We start from the raw sequence: 20,483 nt of genomic DNA on the forward strand, positions 1-20,483 counted from the left end.
AAAAAAAAAAAAAAAGCCAAGGATGACATCATAGTTTCAGGCCTGAGTAGCCAGACTAGAATGATGATAACATCAACTAAGACTGTTTTTACTAACCATTGTACTCCCAATGTCCAGCACAGTACCTTGAGCATGAAAGGTTTTCCATAAACTTTTGTTGGGGAAAAAAATGTAAATGGATGGATGATGGAAGAAAGAAAGCAAATTTTCAGGAAAAGTACATGTAATGTCGTCTTACATATATGACTTTAGATTATTGTGAAAGAGCCCACCAAGTGGTTGGAGATTTCAGTCTGGACCTCTGAAAAGGAAAGGAATAAAGATGTACCTCTAAGAGGCAACTACACAAAAGTGGCAGCTGATAACAATGAGCGTGGATGAAATGGCATAGAACTGGGTATAAAGACAAAAGCAGAGTCTCATGACCAAACTTGGGATCTAACTGCCTTATGGGACAAAAGAAGGTAGGGAAACCAACAAAGAGAAAAGACAAAGGGAAAAAAAAAAAAGAAGATGTACAATCATTTCCTGTACTGTTAAAATATATTCACATATATTTGCATATCTTTGGTAGGCTTCCTTTTTCTTGACACTCCAAATCCTGCCTCACATAAGGATAATACAAATGCAAGCTAGAGACCACCACTCACCTACTTCCCTAAGAGTTTTTTTAAGCCACAAATCCCAATCTTACTAATCTCATTCACCTTGAATCTAACAGCCAACATTAATCCTTTTTTGAATTTAGAAAAGTCTATTTAATAGGTTTACTAGTTCAAACAGCTATGTATTGAATACCAACTATATATCCAGAATTATCATAGCCAAAGTAGAAGTAAAAGTCCGTCTTCCATCATAAGGAAATTAAAATTGACTTGGACTGTAAAAAACTATTCAGCCAGCATTAAACAATTAGAGTTCAATTAAGAACTAACATATGATTCAAACCAAATATCATTTCACACAGTGAGGATTCATTGTTTACCGTTTAACACCTGTTGACATTTACTTCTTTTTTCCCCTAACTCTGAAGACTGAAAGAGAAGTGAAAACCTACAAATGCGTCCTTCCTGTCAAAAGCCCAATCATGCCATATTGTAAATTTCTCTTAACCTTTCCTTCTTCCTTACTGTTCCACACAGTCTCAATAATCTTTGTTTCTAATGTTTGGAATATGTCAATCATTCAAATGTTGCTGAATGAATGAGATGTTAAGCCAAGCCCAGAATAACCATGTCAATGTCTGGAACACTCCCAAATCACAAAAACTTTTAGTGGTCAAGGCGAGGTTCAAGACAGTTACCTAATACGGCCTTTGACTTAGCCTTGACCCCACAATATGAGTGGTATTAAAGATTTGGTGCTGAGTACACAGAGAGAAAACCCCTGCAAATCCTAAAATGTTTTTTGTTTGTTTATGCTGCTCTAATCATAACTGCCACCTAAAATGCTTTTAGAAAAGAGGACAAAAGAAGATTGTAGTAGACTGTCTGATGCATAAAATGTGCTCACTAAATGTGTGATAAGCAAATGAACAAAGGGAAGCTGAGGAAAGATAGTGAGCTCCAGAAACCAAACTCAGGGGGCGGGTACAGTAGATGGGACTGTGCCTAACGCCCTTGCTAGCTGAAACTCGACAGAATCTATTTCCTAATGGCTATTATGTCCATTTCCATGGGTAATTTTCCAGCATAACCCCCTCTTCACTATTCCCAACTTCCCATTAAAAAACAAAACCAAACCTGTAAGCCACACAATCAGCCATGTGTCTTCCAAACTTGACATACATACTCATCGCCCAGAGATCTTGTTAAAATGAAGGTTCTGAATCATGACATCTGTGTTGAGGCCAGAGACTCTGCAATTCTAACTTCTCAGGTGATGCTATGCTGCTGGTCAACAGACCACACGCTTTTGTGTATAAAGGGCCTGAAAGACATTGCAGAGAATATGCCTGTCATCTTAAAGCAGAGTTAAGATCATTCCTGCTCCCACATTTCCTTGTTGTATAACCCTAGACCCTTAGACAAGCCTCCTTTTGTGGAATATAGTGATTAACAACTGCTAACACTTACTGTTTACTGTATACTAGGAAACAATATTTCATACTTTCAACTTACGTAATGGACTTAGGTTAAACAATCTGTCCAAAGTAGACTACTGTACTACATCTACTGTAAACCTAGATGTGATTCTTGGTAGTTTGATGCAAGAACCTGGTGCATAATCACTGTATAAGATTGGGTCTTTAGCTTACTCCCAAGGTGATTAGAAAGGTAAATAATTGGTATTTAGCTGGTATTTAGCTAACATTTGTTGGGTGCTCATGTGTCACAGACCAAGCTCCCTCAGAGGCATATTAACTCATTTAATCCTTACAACAGCCCTAAGAGGTAGGTACTATTACCACCCCATCTTACTAGTTTTAAAATAGGCCAAATACCCGAAGGTCCAAGAGCAGTCAGGACTGGAACTCAGGCAGTTTCACTGCAAAGCCCAGCTATCTTTTGCCACAAGCCTGGAGAGGATGTGATCCCGGGGCTCTGGGCTACCAGACCTCGGCTCGGCGGGATGGACGCACCCCCGTGGCCACTTAGAGCAGTTTACGTTCGCTCGCAAAGCAAAAAAAAAACCTTCCACAACTAGCTTTATATGCATCTGTGGGAAATGTCTTTCTCGGTCAACACCCAGGACCCCCATGAAAGGGTTCAGACTCTGGTAAAAATAAAATTTACGTCGTCCCAGAAAGCTGAGAAGCGAAACATCTAGTGAACTGATTTATCCTGAAATTGGTAACACTCGCTCCTGGACCCCCTCAAATCGCGACACCCCAAATTTGCACCACCCCTCTCCGCCGCCACATCCTGGGAGAGACAGTCCCAATTGGGCCGTGGAATTTGCAGTCTAGGCTCCGTGCACCAGCACCGCCTACCTCCCGGCTCACGTCAAAGGGCCTCCGGTCCTCCCATCTGCTCTCCAACACCGCTCTCTGCCGGCCTTTTCTCGGGTTGCCGGGACAGCGAACCTGTTCCGGCTGCTCCGGAAGTGAAGCTTTCTCTTCCGGAACTAGCTTCTAGGCGACTGCACGTGGTGGCGCTGCCGGGGCTTGAGCCGGCGTTGGCAGAGTAGTGGCTTGAACTCTCTCCCCGGAGCGAATGAGCCTAGGAGGAGCCATGGAGGGCCAGAGCGTGGAGGAACTGCTGGCAAAGGCGGAGCGGGACGAGGCAGAGAAGTTGCAGCGCATCACAGTGCACAAGGAGCTGGAGCTGGAGTTCGACCTGGGTAACCTGCTGGCATCAGACCGGAACCCCCCGACGGGACTGCGGCGCGCGGGAGCAACGCCGGAGGCTGAGCTGCAGGCCCTGGCGCGGGACAACACGCAGCTGCTCATCAACCAGTTATGGCAGCTGCCCACGGAGCGCGTGGAGGAGGCGCTGGTGGCGCGGCTGCCGGAGCCTACCACTCGCCTGCCGCGCGAGAAACCGGTGCCCCGGCCGCGGCCGCTTACACGCTGGCAGCAGTTCGCGCGCCTCAAGGGCATCCGTCCCAAGAAGAAGACCAATCTGGTGTGGGACGAGGTGAGTGGCCAGTGGCGACGCCGCTGGGGCTATCAGCGCGCCCGTGATGACACCAAGGAATGGTTGATCGAGGTACCCGGGGGTGCCGACCCGCTAGAGGACCAGTTCGCCAAGCGGATCCAGGCTAAGAAGGAACGGGTGGCCAAGAACGAGTTGAACCGCCTGCGTAACCTGGCTCGCGCGCACAAGATGCAGGTACCTAGCTCGGCTGGCATGCACCCTACGGGACACCAGAGTAAGGAGGAATTAGGCCGCGCCATGCAGGTAGCCAAGGTGTCCACCGCCTCTGTGGGGCGTTTCCAGGAGCGCTTGCCCAAAGAGAAGAACCCCCGGGGCTCGGGCAAGAAGAGGAAGTTTCAGCCCCTTTTCGGGGACTTTGCAGCCGAGAAGAAGAGCCAGTTGGAGCTGCTTAGGGTGATGAACAGCAAAAAGCCTCAGCTGGACGTGACAAGGGCCACCAATAAACAGATGAGGGAGGAGGATCAGGAGGAGGCTGCCAAGAGAAGGAAAATGAGCCAGAAGAGCAAGAGAAAGGGGGGCCGGCAGGGTCCTGGGGGCAAAAGGAAAGGTGCCCCGCCCAGCCAGGGAGGGAAGAGGAACCGGGCCTTGGGAGGCAGAATGAATTCTGGGCCGCCTCCCTTGGGCAGCAAGAGGAAAGGAGGACAACACCACGGAGGAAAGAGAAGGAAATAATATTCACCCTCGGACCCATCTGTAAACCCTAGAGCTATACTAAATGTAAAGGTCTAGTTACGAGGTGGGTGGGGTTGGTGGGGCAGGAGGGTTGTTGAAGAAGGTGGCCGCTGCCTTCACTGAGGTTTAAGGAATAGACTGCCTTCCTTGCCAGATAGTATGTAAATGTTGGACTCTACAGATTGTTTTCCCACAACCAGGAATTTGGCTGGAGATTAAAAGATGTATGTGAGGACACAAGAATCCAGGAAAAGTTGGTGGAGACTGGGAACGAGTTGTATATTTAAACAGACATCTTTTTTTCTTTTTAACTTTGGACCTGTTGTGGGGGAGAGTTGGTCATCTTTCAGACTTACAATTGATTTCTGCATTATTTTTATAACAAGGGAATGTGCGCGATGGGAACAAAGATTATTTTCAAAACTGGACTTAAAAATAATTCTTATGAAGGTTTTTTAATAAAAGTGTGTCTTTCTAGTGTGACTTTGGACATTTAGGCCATTGCTAGAAATTCTAAGTAAAGCCAGGGGATACAGGGTTTCAGATTATTTTTATTTGCTTTCTAAAAAAACATAAAGCAGGTAATTTATGATTTCAGTGACACCAAAAGAAGTATGGGTTTTTCTAATAAGTATCAGATACAATATAGAAAGTGTAGTACAACTGGTGTCTCTTTGAAAAAAGATTTGGTGCTTTTAATACTGTAAAAACATTGATTGGCTGTAAATTATAAATTTGGGTTTCACTAAATAATGGTAATTATCCTCATTAATCCAGAAAATACTTAAATCTTTTTCAGCATTTATGTCCCCAATTTTTTTTAAAACTTCAGGTAGAGTCTGTTTTGAGAAGAGAGAAACCCACCAAATCTTTACTGTAACAGTTATCTTTGATTCATTTGTCAAACTGCCCTTAACTGGTTTGATTAGGTCAAATGTTCATAGCTTTTATGGATCTCTTTCCCTAATTGATCTCTGAAACTTGTCTTTGTAAAAATGAGTATCTTCTGAGGAGGACTCAGGGTAGATCCAGAATCCAGGAGAGCCTTTTTGCTGCTATTACATGCCCATGAGTTACTCTGCTCAGGTTTTTGGTCTGACCTTTGATAATATATTAAAGTTGAGAGTTAATCTTTTCTTTTTTCAGTGTTGCCTCATCTTTAGAAATTGCTATGGAAGAAAAGATTAATTCAGATTTCATGATACGTTACTAAAAATACAGATGTTCAATTGTTACTGTCTTAGGATACTTTCTGATTAAGTTAAAGTTGAATTTTTGCCACCATTGATCAACTTTCCCCCTGGGAAGTGGAGCCCTTGTCCCTGCTAAGCCCTAGAGTATAGTATAATCATGGAAGGCTTGTAACTACTGATGAAACTATTTAATGGTAGCTTAACTTCATCAAAGGCTATTCTAGAGCACTTAACACCTTTTAAGTTCTCACCTATCCAGGATGTTTTGTTGTTGCTGTTTTGTTTTGGGATTTTTCTGTGTTTTTTTTTTTGTTTTTGTTTTTAGACTTTAGATTTAGCAGTTGGACACAACACTGGCCCTGTTTTAAAACAAACAAAAAACACGGACTTTTTGCAAGGTCCTTATTTACTATTAAAACAGTTTAAATGCAATGTCTTAATTTATTTGGAAAGCAGGAAGGCAAAGTAGCATTTTAAAGGCATCAGTGGAAAAAGAATGCCCTTTTTTCCCTTTCCCCATATCCCCAGTATTTGAAATAAAGGGTTTTAAGTAGGGACACTTAAGGAAGCAACCACGATCCTACAAAGCAGTTACCTTTACAGCAGTTTCAGAGGTGGTTGGTGGGACTGCTGGTAGGGCACTTGAGATTTTGACTCCTAGGAAAAAGGTCCTAATCCAAAGAGGGCTAATGCTGGGGCAGGAAAATTAGCATGTGAAGGGGGGCAGTCTCCGCCTGAGAGGGCGGGAGCTGGAGGCCGGTGGCCGGGATTGGCTGGCGGAGGGGCGGAGGGGGCGAAGGAGGGGCTACTGGAAGGAAGACTGCATGGCCATGGCTGCAGCCACCCGCGCCCGTGTCGCGCACTTGCTGAGGCAACTGCAGCGAGCAGCGTGAGTGCAGGGCGGACGGGCGGGCGGGCGGGGGGACGAGAGGATGCCACCGTGCCCACGCAGTCCTTCTGGGGGCCCCGCGTGGTCTTACTCAGGTTACTTTCGGAAACTCGGAGGAGGAGATCCCACTGCGCGTGCCCTCTCCACGTCAGAGCCGTGCGCCAGGAGGGACCGCATTGTAGCGGGGTGCCATGCAACCATGCACAGGGCAGCTAGGCAGGTTGCACCTTGCTTGTTCTACCGTTAAGGAAATAGGCGCAGAGAGGGCAGTGCCTGGTCCCATGTCATGGCAGACTTGGAGGGCTTGGCACAGTGACCAAGACAAATGTATATATCCAATCAACACATTTGTATTGGGTGTATGTTATGTGCCAAAAACTAGGCAAGGTGCTGGAGATAAAAAGGTGTAAGACTCTCGAGCAGTTAAAACTCCAGTGGGTAATTGGATGAGGGGACAGGGTTTGTGAAACAGGCCTGTGAGGAACAGAAGGGATAGGGAGTGCAGAAGAGAAAAACGGATGTGAGAAATTGCCAGGAGCTTCACCCCCTGGTATGTACAGGATGTTGGGGTATTAAATGTTTTGACATGGCAGACCCCGCCCCCATCCAGAAATGGAAGGTATATCGTAGCCCCCTGATAGTATTTGTGGGATGTACAAATGCACAAGTCAGCGTGGGGAAACATGTCAAATTTGATCTAATAGAGATAAGAGGAAAGGAGGGGGACTAGAGAGGAATTTGAGGTAACTGGGAGGAGCAATGCTGTTGGCAAGAGGTGTAGTTCCAGGATCAAAAGAAGTTAAAATCTGGACCTACCTTCACGAAAGGAGGCGAGGGTGTAGAAGACAGGCCCTGAACAAGAAGAATAAGAATATAGCACTTACGAGGCACTTACTATGTGCCAGGCACTGTCCTACATGCTTTACATATGCTGTTAATAGTAACTGTAATCCTTACAACAACCCTATGCCATACTATATTATTATCCTTATACTATAGATAACAAGAAAACAGCATGAAGAAAAGGAGTCTGTCCAGTGTCACACAGCTAAGCAAATGGCATAGCCATAATCTGAACCCAGATATTCTAGCTTCACGGTCCTTGTTCTCAGTCCTATGCTAAAGAATTTGAATTATGTCCTGCAGATAATAGGGAATTCTGGAAGCAATAGTTCTAATACTTTGAAATGCCCAATGGGGGGCAGGGAATTCCATGGCTAAATAAATAGGAAACTGCCGACTGTTGCATAGTGCTTTTAGGGTCAGGAAAATTAGCAAACAAAAGGCTCTGAGACATCCCAGAGAGATGGAGGGGAAAAAAAAAAAGGTTAGCTGTATTTAAACTCTTTGTTCCAAATCTGTGTTACCACAAAACTTTTTATCAAGCAACACTATTCATATCCCTTGGAACCAGTGTCCTGAGAACATGTTTTTGGAATGGTTGTATGACAAAGGAAGGTGGCATGATTAGAATATATCCAAGCTTTCTGGTGGCAGTGTACAGTGGAAAGGAAAGTCTAGAAGTAATTGTAATGCTCCAGCTAAAAGGTGATGGCTTTGGGTACCAAGGAGAGCCAGCTGGTACATGGGGTAGATGTGAGAAATACTGAGTCTGTCAAAATCAGCAGGATTTTGTATCTGATAAGTGAGACAGGAGGAGAAGTTGAAGTTTCTAGATGGGGTATTAGGTATTAGGTAAACATTGGGGTCATTTACCAAAATAAGACTACATGCACATTAGCTGTAGGAAGAAGATGATAACTTACCTTAGGAACTTCAAATTGGACATGCCTCAGGTGAAAAAGACCATCAGCAGGTAATTGATTACATTGTTCTGGAGCTCAGAAGTGAGTTGGAACTCACCCACCTGTATAGAGGACAGTTGAAACTGTGGGTGTGGAAGTAAAGGCCTTAGCAAACTGTAAACCCAGAAGGGTTGAGAATGAGATCCCCAGGAGCAGCAATGTGTTAAAGCAAGGGTGGCAAAATGGGGCTTATTTTTTAAATAGGATATGCATTTAGAAAGTTGGAGATTTCAGATAAAAGTTTTGGAAAATTGAAAATGGCATCATTGGGCCCACATTTCATCTGGAAGGTCTGCCAGAGCTGACATGAAGTGGTGGCCACCTCCTCTGAACAGGGCAAGCATTCCGGCTTCCCGAGAGACCCTATCACATAGCCTGCCACTCATTCTGCACACTGGCTACACAGCCAGCCAGGAGCTCTGACCTCCCATTTACATTATCTACCAGCCGCCTTATGCACTTGCATTTGCAAATGATTTGCACTTTGAATGAAGGAAAAGGAGCGAGTATGAAAGGACAGGAACATGGCCAGAGAGGCAGGAGAAAGCCCAGGAGGGAAGGACTGCACAAGCTACAGATTTGCAGTGTTCTCATCCCTGGGAGTACAGCAAGAAACAAAACCACCTGATATCCCTGGTGCCTAACTGTAGGTGGGGCAGGTGGGGTGGACAATGAACCAGTAAAATTTAGGGTATATTACATGTTGTTAGTATTAAAGAGAAAGTAAAGGAGGATGGGTCATGGCAGGAGGGGATGCAATTTTAGAAAAAGACCTAACTATTAGTATCTTATTGCTGATATAATAAATTACCATGAACTAGGCAGCATAAAACAACACACATTTATTCTCTTAGAGTTCTTAAGTCCAAAATCAGTTTTACTGGGCCAAAATCAAAGTGTGAGAAGGCCACACTCCCTTCAGAGGTTCTAGAGGAGAATCCATTATCTTGCTCTCTTCAGCTTCCATTGCACTTCTTGCAGTGGTAAATCGTAGCTCCTTCCTCCGTCGTCACAGCCACCAATGTAGCCAGCACTTGCTTCAGTGGTCACATTGCCAATATGTCAAATCCCCTTCTGCCTCCCTCGTATTAGGACGCTTCTGATTATTTAGGGCCCACCCAGATAATCCAGGGTATCTTTCCATCTCAAAATCTTTAATTTAATCACATCTATAGAGTCCCTTTTGCTTTATAATGTTCACAGGTTCCAGGTTATTAGGACCTGGATATCTTCAAGGTCTCAGCCAACCACGCTTGCTCTTGAGAAGGTAATGGTTACAGGAAGACCTGTGGAAGGTGGAAGGAAGAAGCAAGCCATGTGGCTCTCTGGGAAGGTACTCAAAGGTGGGAAATACCAGCATGGTTTCAGAACATGGTGACTGGAGCAGAGTGAATGAGGGGGAGATGAGGTGAGAGATGCTGGCGGCCAAGGATGAGCCCAAGGTGTTTTGCCCTAACAAGTGGAAGGATGAAGTTGCCATTAAACTGGGGTGGGGAAGAGGCTTTAAGGGAAGACCAGGAGCTGAGTCTTGGGCAGGAGCTGAAATGCCTAACAGACATTCAAGTGGAGGTGTCGGAGGAGGCAGCTAAATCTGGAGTTTAAGCAAGACATCTAAACCAGAAGGATAAGAGCACAGAAGTCACTCAAGACCATGAGACAAGGTGAGGTCACTCAGGGAGTGAGAGTAGAAAGAAAAGAGAGGGACTCATAGGCCGAACCCCAGGACCCTCCAGCATTCAGAGTCAATGGCATAAAAAGAAACTAGGTGAGGAACAACCTGGAAGCCAAGGGAAGAAAGTTTTCCATGGAGAAGGGAGTAGATAGAAGAATGCTGCTGACAGGTTGTACAAGATGAGGACTGAACTCAGAACTGAGTGATATATTAGCAAGGTGAAGGGCATTCGTGACTTGGCAAACTCTTTGTGGAGTCACAGGGCAAAGGTCAGTTGGAGGGGATGCCAGAGAGAATGGGAGAAATTGGAGAGCCTTTACAGGACTATAGGCAAGGAGAGCGGTAGGGGCAGCATCAGGAGAGGGAAGAATAAGAGAAGGTTGTTGTTAATATAAGAAAGGGGAAAACATGGGACATCTGGGTGGCTCAGTCCGTTAAGCATCTGCCTTCAGCTCGGGTCATGATCCTGGGGTCTTGGGTTGGATCAAGTCCCACATCAGGATCCTTGCTCCCTTGAGATTTAGTGCCCAGGAGAGGTGCTGACCTTTACTAAAAACTTGGCCAGTTTATCCGAGCCAGTGATACTGGGAGGAAAGCCAGAATAATCAGGCCAGAACCAGAGGGTAGGTAAAGAGAGCCTTGCTCTGCCCATGGTTTCCTCAGCTTCTCAAGAGTAGAGAAGCCCATCAGTGGTTTCAAGCTGTCCTAAAACAGTGGGGGAACCCACAGTCCATTCTTCTTACCCAAGCTCAGGTTTTCTGTCTTGGTACACCAGGAGATGAGAAGAAAAGCTCAGAGGATTTTAAACATCTGCATTTACTTACTCATTTACTTATTTCTTCAGTCAGTATTCCTTCAGGTGGTATTAGTATGTGCCTGTTGCAATGCTAGCCATTACAGATGAAGTTGTGATAAATGGCAGATCTTGTCTTGCCACCACAAAATTTACAATCTAGAGGCAGATGCAAACAGAAGAATGGTACCAACAACTCAGAGTGATAATGATTCTAATGGGGAGAGAAGCATGGTACAGACCACAGAGGGAGAGTGCCTACCTGGGCCCAGCCTTAGGGAGGACTGCCCAGGGTGACATTTCAGCTGTCACTAGAAAGGATACTAATTACCTGGAAGAAGAGACAGAAACATGTTTCAGGCAGAGGAAATGACAAAGACAAAGTTCTGGAGGCAAAAAAGAGAATGTGTGGCCCTCCCATTCACAGAAAAGAACTTTCCAAGAGCTCTGGAGATGGACAGAGATGGGGTTACCAGGCTAGAAAGATTAGCTGGGCCCATGAGGCAGGGCCAGGTCTGAACTTCATCCAAAGGGGGTGAGGGGAGAGGGCATCATTGGAAATAAGCTCCTGACCCTTGTGTGGCAAAGGTGGAGCCAAGAGAAGCCTGTTAGGGGCTTTGTAGTTATTCAGATGAGAGATGACACGGAAACCAGAGATTGGCAGAGGACCCACGAGAGGTGGATGGATTTGGCTAGAGAAATACTGGGGGGCCTTGATGTGTTTGCTATAAAGGGTGAAGGGTGAGCCCAGGATAGAACCCAATATTTAAGGAATGAGCAGAGTGGTAAAGGAGCTGGAAAAAGAATAATTAGAGGAATCCCAGGTGAGTAGGTAGTCCTGGAAGCCACGGAAAGCATTTCAGCCACCCAAGGAGGGGGTGGCCCAGTGTTCAGTGCTAGGAGAGCAAGGTGCTGGGGGGGTGGGGGCGTGTCCTGAGAACTAGGAATACAGCAGGAAAGCTGGGACTTGTTGAGACAGCAGCCAAATTTCAGGGAGCCAGGCAATGTGTGGGAGGCAAGAAAATGGAGCCAGCAGACCTAGGCCAGGAGGGGAGACTCAGAGAGGATGAGCAAGCCAGAGGCGACAAGAGGTTGAGACTTTGAAGCATGAAACTCTTAAATACAATGACAAAGGTCAAGTGAGGAGGAATACTAGGAAACACAGGACTGATGGAGGCCCCAAGAAGGCAAGAGAGGATGGGACTCAAACCACAAGTAAAAAGTAGAAATGATTAATCAAGGCAGCCTCAGAACCTAAAAAATACAAAATAAAAAGGGGGAGGAATGTAGGAAAGCATGTGCTCCCACGTTCCTGGGCATTGGAAAGTTTAGAGTCTGGAGATTTTCTTCCCTTTGCCTCCACTTTCTTGTCCTTGGAGGGTGTAAAGCAGGGAAAGTTCTCCAAAGAAAGCCCACCAGTGAAGGACAACATCTTGGCGTTCCCAACTGTGCTTTCCCTATGGCAGCCTGCGAATGGCTCACACTGGCTGGGATGGTCCTGGGACTCTCAACACTTGGCATTTTCAGCCGTGTCCAGGAGGTGGCAGCCTTGACTCATGGTGGTACTCACACCGCTTTCCTGGCGGCTTTGACTTCAATCTGTTTTTGAGGTCTTGACCATTGAGCTGAACACTCTTCTTTCCTTCTCTACCTTTCCCCTCAGATGTTTTCACTCCAACTTTAAAGGGGGGATGGAGTGGTTGTCCACTCACATATCTACTGGGACCCCACTAGGACAAGGTCCTCTGGCAAAAAAAAATAGAAACATACAACCCTTTGGTGCTGCTCAAATGCACAGCGAACAGGAGGAGAAAGGGACTATGCAGGAAACAGGAGGCTACCAATACGGAGAAGGGAAACGGAGTCAAGGGCAGAGAAGCAGAGTGGGAACTGACAAGAGGTGAGGGATTCGAGGAGGCCAGAGTGACAGGCATGAGCGCACTTTAGGCCACAGGGGAGCGAGGAGAGGGGGACACAGCCACAGGCCCTGGAGAGGGAACCAGCACATGGAGGCATCCAAGGGGCTGCAGGTCCCTGGAGCTGGGCTGAGAAAAGATGGAGGCATGAGGTGGTGACCAGTGAGGACTGCAGGCCCACTGAGGGCTTCTCAGAGGCCCAGAGTCTGTTTCAAGAAAATAAACACACTGAAGACAATGAGAAAATACAAATTCCCCTGGGTGGGAGGAATGGGAGAGGAAGTGCATTGAGTAGTTAACCTTGGGTAAATTTGGTAAAAGTTCCTAACCTGGTAAAAGAGCTGGGACCTCATAGACACTAAGACTCCATCTCAAACTTCCTTGTATCCCCAGAGGACTTATCTCAGCTTCCCGTACACATGTATTGAGCACCAGTTGAATAACTCCTGAAAGAATGATCCTGCAACACTGGAAAGACTCTGAGTGGACTTCCTGTCCATGATGATTTCTGTGTTTTCCTATGGAGCATTTGCCAATAGCTACTACTTTGATGGCATCTCAAGAGTAGAATGCAATGTGAGTCACATTAAAGCATCCTATCTTCTGGTTTTCTAGTTTCACATTTTTTTTTCTTTTCCCTAGATGCCAGTGCCCAACTCATTCTCATACTTACTCCCAAGGTAATAAGACATTTTGTGTTTTTAAAGTGGCCAAAATTTCCAAGCCCTCCATTGGCATTCATAATACATTTGGGAAAATGATAAATCAAGGAAATCAAGGGATGTGAAAGTTGGAATGCAACCGGTAATATGTAGTTCTAATTATATGACGGTAGCTGAACGTGTGCTGATTGATTATGTTTGACTCAAGTATATATTTAATGCTATTTACGATAATTTTCTATTTCAGATAGCATTATTTGCCAAAGCTAAAAATGGGGGCACAGATGAGATTTTAAGATCATCTGAGTTAATCAAATTAATCAAGATGAAATCTTCGGACAGTCTTAATACATCTCAGGAAAGAAAGAGGCTAAAGAACAAAGGTGGTTCCTAGAAGGAAAAAACTTGTTTGTATCAATTTTTAAAAAAATTATATTTCTTAGTAATTAAAAATAATGACAAAAGTTTTCAGTTCTCACAAACGTCTTAATCCTTCCCAACTCCATTGTCCACAGAGCAGCAGGAAGCTCATTGTAGCTTCAGCGTGTCCTCAGAATGTCACATGAATTACTGACACAAAAACTGATTTCACCTCTTAGAAGGAAAGGTCAAATCTAAACAGCACAGTGAGAATGGAAACAAGGGGGGCTGCCCGTACAGGAAACTAAGCAGAACCCACAGAGGAGCCTGTTGGGGAATAGAACAGAGAGAGAGACTGAGGGCTTTTTCCTGCCACAGGTGTGGTTCACCATTCAAGGCAGGCCAAGGGACCTCCCAGTCATTAATGACTGTCTGCTAGGTGAAAACATGGCCAGCCTTTAAGGTCCTCGTGAACATCTGCAGAATTTTGTCTTTAGCTGGTTCTTTCCAATTCTTAGTCGATTTCAACAAAGAATTAGTAGTCTCCTGTTTGGGAGCATAAAATTAGTAAATTAAAGAAAGATAATCTCACTGTTTTCTAGATTCAGTTTATGTCTTTTCCTAAACTTCAGTAGCAAGATTAATAGATTATTTCTTTACAGTAGATACGGATCAAAGAAATTTGAATTTTGACTAAGGATACCCTTGCCCTCAAGAATCCAAAGGTAGACTGTTGTCTAGTTGTGGTCTCTTGTTCTTTAAAAAAAAAAAAAAAAAAGTAGTGGAAATTATTGCAGACTTTTTTTCAATCTTATGACTGACGAGGAGTGATGAAAACAAGGATAAAACTCATTAAGCGGGGCTGTCTTGTTCTGATACGACAGGAAATCATTTCTGCCATAACTAAAACCTAATAACATTATAAAGAAGCATCAGTTTATAAAAATTTTTATTAAATCTTAGAAATAGAACTAAATTTTTACATATTTTAACTTGAAAAATATAAATATCTTACTGTGTTAGTTTTTTCTCTATGGAAAAATATTTTAATTCAAACTGATCACAGTTGTTATAAGAAATGTAAGCAGGACTCTAATTAATTAATTTACTAATAATTGTTCTCTAACAATAATCTAACTCCAGAGTCTAGAGGGTATTTTTTCTAGAGGATTTTTAGACATTGTTTCAAAAGTGTATTTTATTTTCAATGAAGAAAATATTTTAAATAACTATTTTCACACAATCAGCATCAAGTTAGCATTACATTCTCTTAAAATGCAGATTTTAATTTCAATTTGATAGGCAACAATGAAACTTGAAAATACATTTTAGCTAAGGCTTTTAATTTTCTTTTAAAGGTAAGTCTTTTTAAGGGAGATGCTTATGTTCACTGCTGAAATACCAATTTACTATCAAAAACCATTATTTTTGCTTTGTTTTAGAGGCCTACTCTAACACTAATTTCTACATTTCTAGCTCCTGGATTTGCACCTTCTGGGAAAACAACAGATTATGCCTTTGAGGTATATATAATCAATCCATTCTTTCTTTGATGATGACTTGAAAAAATACTAGAGTATTTTGCTAGTGCTTTTTTTTTTTTTTTTTTTTAATTCATGAGGGACAGAGAGAGAGACAGAGGCAGAGAGAGAACCAGGAGGGACTTGATCCCAGGACTCTGGGAACATGACCTGAGCCGAAAGGCAGATGCCTAACCAACTGAGCCACTGAGGCGCCCACTAATGCATTATTATCTCATTTGAAATCTACTGTTAATTGGTGTTCCCTAATCTCATTATTTGATCAGACCCCATTTAACAAAGTCCCTTGTTGGGGTAATGGAATACAGATCTTCAGATAACATGAGCAATGTTTAGATATTGTCTGTCTTTTGTTCAGCCATCAAAACAGGACAAAGTCCCAGTTCTACAGACTCTCCAACTTACATATGTTGTAGGTTACAGCTTAGTTTTGTAATTATAACAATTCTAAAAGAGGTCCAAGCAATCTTTTGAAGCAAGAACAAAGGAGCAATGAATTTTGATGAATTTTTATCATACTATTATTATATAATTATTTGTTTAAATCTCTGTCTCCTCCTAGTTCAGGAGTCATAAATTAAAATGAAGGACATGCTAAGGAATATATACTTTATTCTCTACACAATAAGGAATGATTCATTTCATTTATAGGTTTTTAGAAATGAAACACACCTATATCTAAGTCTTTTTTTGTTTTGTTTTTCCACAGATGGCCGTTTCAAATATTAGATATGGAGCAGGAGTTACAAAGGAAGTGGGAATGGCAAGTATTTAAGATTCCTACAGTCTTTTTGTTAGAAATATTACTTGTCTTTTAAAACAAATGCAAACTGAAAACAATTGAGTTCTTTGTTTTTAAAAATGTGCAGTGTTAAGTTGGCCAGAGAGAGAGAGAGAGTCTATTGCAGTTCTCGGGCAATGAAACCTAACGTATAAATTATTTTTGTTGTTTTAGGACCTACAAAACATGGGTGCTAAAAATGTTTGTTTGATGACAGACAAGAACCTCTCCCAGCTCCCTCCCGTACAAATGGTTATGGACTCCCTAGTAAAGAATGGCATAAGTTTTAAGGTTTATGATAATGTGAGGGTGGAACCAACAGATAGAAGGTATTATTTTATTGCTGCTATTTACTTTATGTAGAAGCCAACACATCTCACTGTTGCTTAAAACTTGCTCCAGGCCTTTAATGGTGTGGCAATTTATTTCTGAAAACAATAATGACATGATGGCTTTTCTTTTCCCTTCTCTAAGCTTCATGGAAGCAATTGAATTTGTCAAAAGGGGAGCTTTTGATGCCTTCGTTGCTGTGGGTGGAGGCTCCACCATGGACACCTGCAAAGCCGCTAATCTGTATGCATCCAGCCCTCACTCTGATTTCCTAGACTATGTCAATGCCCCCATTGGGAAGGGAAAGCCTGTGTCTCTGCCTCTTAAGCCTCTGATTGCAGGTAAAGACTATACGTTTTATTTTGCAATTGGCAAAAGGTCTTAGGAAAGATGTAAGCCAGGAATTTTAGGCTTTGTTTCCAAAGCTTTCTGATTTCTTCATTTCAGTGTAGTACAGTGTTTGGAGAGCAGAACAGATAGCAGTTCATTTATGTTTTAAAATTCTGATCATTATTGCACAGGCAGACGATTTGGGTCAGTGGTGGGAAAATTTGCAGATTTATGCTAGCTAGGCATAGGCAGTCATTGTGTGAAGGAGGAGGGAAGGTTATCGTTTCCATATTATTAGATCCCTCTGTTGGCAGGTTTGTCTTCTAAACCCCTCTCTGCTTTGTCCCATTCTGCCAGCCACCGTGGAGTTTAAGGGGAACATTCGCTATTATTTTTCTGGTATTGACTCAACTCTTTCTTCCACACAATGGCTCTTCAGCTGACCTGGGGCTTTGTCTCTTCTCTAGGACATGTGGCCAGCATGGCCACATCTCTCTGGGCAACATCTGCTCTGTGGCTGTCCTGGGGACAGACATGCAAGTCCAAGTCAGAATAGCTTGTCTGTCTCGCACAGAGCTTGGGATCTTTGGGTCTTTTCTGCCCTCCCTCCTATTTTATGGCTGTTAGCGTATTACTGCTTAAAGTTTTATAGTGAAAATGCACTAACTGGTAACTGGACAATATCTGTCTGAAGTTTTGTCCTCTCTCTTCTCCCCCTCAACTGCCCCCACCGTGAATGGGCCCCATGATGGTACAGGAGTAGGTTGAGGCAGATGAACTGCTTTGATGTGAATGAGCAATCAGCAGGGAGCAACATAATTGATGTCTGGCAAACGGAACCCTCTGGTGAAACTGTGTCAGCATCACACAGAGGGGTGATTAGTAAAGTTTAGAAACTTGACAGAATTACAAAACCACGGAGCCTAGCAAAGGCAGAACGTTACTGTGCTTACTGCCAGGAGGGAATAAAGATGTCTTTCAGAGAAGGCATATAGGAGCTTTCTAACCGAGATGCCGAGCAGCCGAGATGCCGAGCAGCCGGCCTCTGAATACCCGGCTGCAGCTGCGTAAGCTCGGGTGCTAGAGTTCCTGGGGTTCCTAGCTGTTTATACAGAAACAGGACACATAATACATGGTAAACATACACACGTGTTAGTACAGGCATGGACACCATACGTACATGTCAGGCCTGTATACATGCTGGCACAGGCACTGACATCATGCATATGTGTTAATACAGGTAAAGCTATCACGCATACTCATCAAAGTGCGCATAGACATTAGACATGCCTACACGTTATGCAGACATGAACACCGTGCACATGAAATGTGTGCATATTAATGTAGACATTGCCATCACATATGCATAGGAAACCTGTTAATGCTGACAGGCACGCTATTACGCATGCATGTAAATGCAGACACAGGCAGGCATATGAAGCATACATGCGGATCAACGTAGATACGGAACTCACGGGAGCAACAGGGGGATCAGCGCTTCCTTCTCTAACTTTGTTCCTTGCTTCCTCAGGCTGAATTAAGTATCTCCACTGACCTTTACTTAGATGCATTATGTAAATTAATGTTATTTTATTCAAGTCCCAACTACCTCAGGAACTGGGAGTGAAACTACAGGAGTTGCCATCTTTGACTATGAACACTTGAAAGTAAAAACTGGTAAGAACTGTGCCCATAAGAATCGTGCTTAATTCTCTCTCTTACCTTTCAACCCCGTGGCCTTTTCTTTAAGCCTAATATTTAAAAATCAAGGAGTTATAAAGTTAAGGGCATGTATATACACACATTTTCTTTTACCAAGTACATGTAAAAATATGAAACAGTCTAATAAACTTCTCTGAGAATTACCTACAAAGCATATTAAAATGCCCTAATCTTGATTGGCCATTTCTCTGCTCAAGTTAGTAACTGTACTTCAGTGCTGAATGATTATTCCCTTTCTTGGACATCTTTGCAACACTTTTTTCCTTTCAACATTTTAAATCAATTTCACTGAGATACAATTTTTGTATAATAAAATGCATACATTTTAACAGTCTGGTGAATTTTGGCAAATAGATATACCCATGTAACCACTATCCCAATCAAAGTATAAAACATTCCCAACACTCCAGAAAGATCCAAAGGTCCCAGGCCTTTGTAGCAGAATAAATTGGTATTTGGCTGCACATTTATAGTAACTTCTCTTTTTAAAATTAAATGACATTATCCTTTGATGTTATTGAAGATAGCAGGAGCCAATACTTGAATTCTATCTTACAGTTTTTCAAAGACTTTTACATAACACTTTCTAATATGAGCCTTACATTAGCTATGTGGGATAGAAGCCCTATATGGTTATGATCTAATGGAGAACTCAGAGAGACTAAGTGACTTGGCCAAAGACACATAGCAAGCTGCAGAACCAGAACCCAAACCACCAGTGTGCTAGTAAACCAGCTCTCTGGCATTTAATCAGTAAATAAGCCCCAGTTTCTAGTATTGGCCAGTTTCTTTGGTGTAAATACTCCCACCATTGCCAGTGACATCCTTCAAACCAGAGTTGGGAAGAGATGTGCACACTTGGCTCCTTCAAACGAGGAGCCTCAGACCCACTGAAAAACCCAGGTTTCTTTTTTTTTTTTTTTAAAGATTTTATTTATTTATTTGACAGAGAGAGATCACAAGTAGACAGAGAGGCAGACAAAGGGAGAGGGGGAAGCAGGCTCCCTGCTGAGCAGAGAGCCCGATGTGGGGCTCGATCCCAGGACCCTGAGATCATGACCTGAGCTGAAGGCAGAAGCTTAACCCACGGAGCCACCAGGCGCCCCAAAACCCAGGTTTCTGACCCCAGATCTCTTTCCACTGCTCTTGCTGCCTCCCTTCATGAGAATGAATCGCATATTTTTAATTTTTTTAAGAATAAATCGTTATCCTAAAGTAACTTAATTTCTTAAAATGGTGTCCATACCTTTTGCCTCTGTTGAAAATCCCTGTTTTAGGCATTGCTTCCCGAGCCATCAAGCCCACACTGGGACTGATCGATCCCCTGCACACCCTGCACATGCCTGACCGGGTGGTTGCCAACAGCGGCTTTGATGTGCTTTGGTAGGTACGAGTGCCAACTGGAGGGGCTTTTCCAGTTGGAAAAAGTCTCTGGACTGCATTTTCTTGCTGAAAGCACTTGCTAAGCATACTTCAGTTAGTGTTCCACAACCACGCCAATTTTGGCTGTCATCCCCTTTCCTAGATGAAAACATGGAACCTATAGAGGATGGTGACTAGGTGAGCTCCTGGATGAGCCTCAGGCCACTGTTCTGGATCGACTGTGCCAGCCACGGCTGCTGCCACAGGGACAGGAGTGGGTGGAGTTGGCAGCAGCATCTCAGGCCCACAGCACCTGCGTCTAGGGCTACAGGAAACAGGAAACGGTCAGGGCTGCCATGGCATGGAAGAGGGCAGGGAAGGGAGCGGACATCCCCGGAGCGGGACTGTGCTCACGTGTCAGGACTTCGCACACATCCCCACCTCACTACAGCTCTGCACCACACGAGAGAGAAACCTGCCGTGGAGATGTTCAGTAACTTGCCAGAGTCCTGCTGCATGTCCCTGGGCTTCAGCTGCCATGGCTCCCTGATCCGTGTTCCTTCCAGGGGCCTCAGGGAGACCCACGGACGACTTTCGCATTCAGCATGTCCCAAACTACCTATTTCATCTACTTGCACATGTACATTTTTTCACATTCTAACATCTGTGAACTCAGAACACGTCTTAAGATCTGTGGCGCCACAGTACGGTTTTCTTCCTCAGTGGTATTTTTAATGATGCGTTTTATAATGCATGACATCTTAAATTTGATGAAATCCCAATTTATTCTCCACCTCCTCCCACCACCTCACAACTTCTCCTGAGTCTCTTAAGTTAGTGAGCAGCAGGGCTTGCT

At 43.8% G+C, this 20,483-nt stretch overlaps 2 protein-coding genes across 3 annotated transcripts in view; both read left to right on the plus strand.

Moving 5' to 3' along the window:
* Nucleotides 1–3,049: 3,049 nt before the first annotated feature.
* On the plus strand, nucleotides 3,050–4,754 carry RRS1 (ribosome biogenesis regulator 1 homolog). The gene has a single exon (XM_059394660.1). The coding sequence runs from the start codon at nucleotides 3,156–3,158 to the stop codon at nucleotides 4,269–4,271; it is 1,116 nt and encodes a 371-aa protein (XP_059250643.1). The 5' UTR covers nucleotides 3,050–3,155; the 3' UTR covers nucleotides 4,272–4,754.
* Nucleotides 4,755–6,261: 1,507 nt separating this feature from the next.
* The window catches only part of ADHFE1 (alcohol dehydrogenase iron containing 1), a 35,111-nt gene continuing 20,889 nt past the window's right edge, over nucleotides 6,262–20,483 (plus strand). Inside the window, exons 1-8 of one of the 2 annotated variants that reach the window (XM_059394661.1) lie at nucleotides 6,262–6,353; nucleotides 13,182–13,219; nucleotides 15,038–15,084; nucleotides 15,812–15,865; nucleotides 16,058–16,212; nucleotides 16,358–16,554; nucleotides 18,143–18,220; nucleotides 19,543–19,648. In XM_059394661.1, the coding sequence (XP_059250644.1) occupies nucleotides 6,289–6,353; nucleotides 13,182–13,219; nucleotides 15,038–15,084; nucleotides 15,812–15,865; nucleotides 16,058–16,212; nucleotides 16,358–16,554; nucleotides 18,143–18,220; nucleotides 19,543–19,648 (740 nt within the window). In that variant the 5' untranslated portion in view covers nucleotides 6,262–6,288. The remainder of the gene's footprint in view (nucleotides 6,354–13,181; nucleotides 13,220–15,037; nucleotides 15,085–15,811; nucleotides 15,866–16,057; nucleotides 16,213–16,357; nucleotides 16,555–18,142; nucleotides 18,221–19,542; nucleotides 19,649–20,483) is intronic. The other variant, XM_059394662.1, reaches the window with a different exon arrangement.

Source organism: Mustela nigripes, chromosome 3 (genome assembly GCF_022355385.1).
Source record: "Mustela nigripes isolate SB6536 chromosome 3, MUSNIG.SB6536, whole genome shotgun sequence".
Classification (NCBI taxonomy): domain Eukaryota; kingdom Metazoa; phylum Chordata; class Mammalia; order Carnivora; family Mustelidae; genus Mustela; species Mustela nigripes.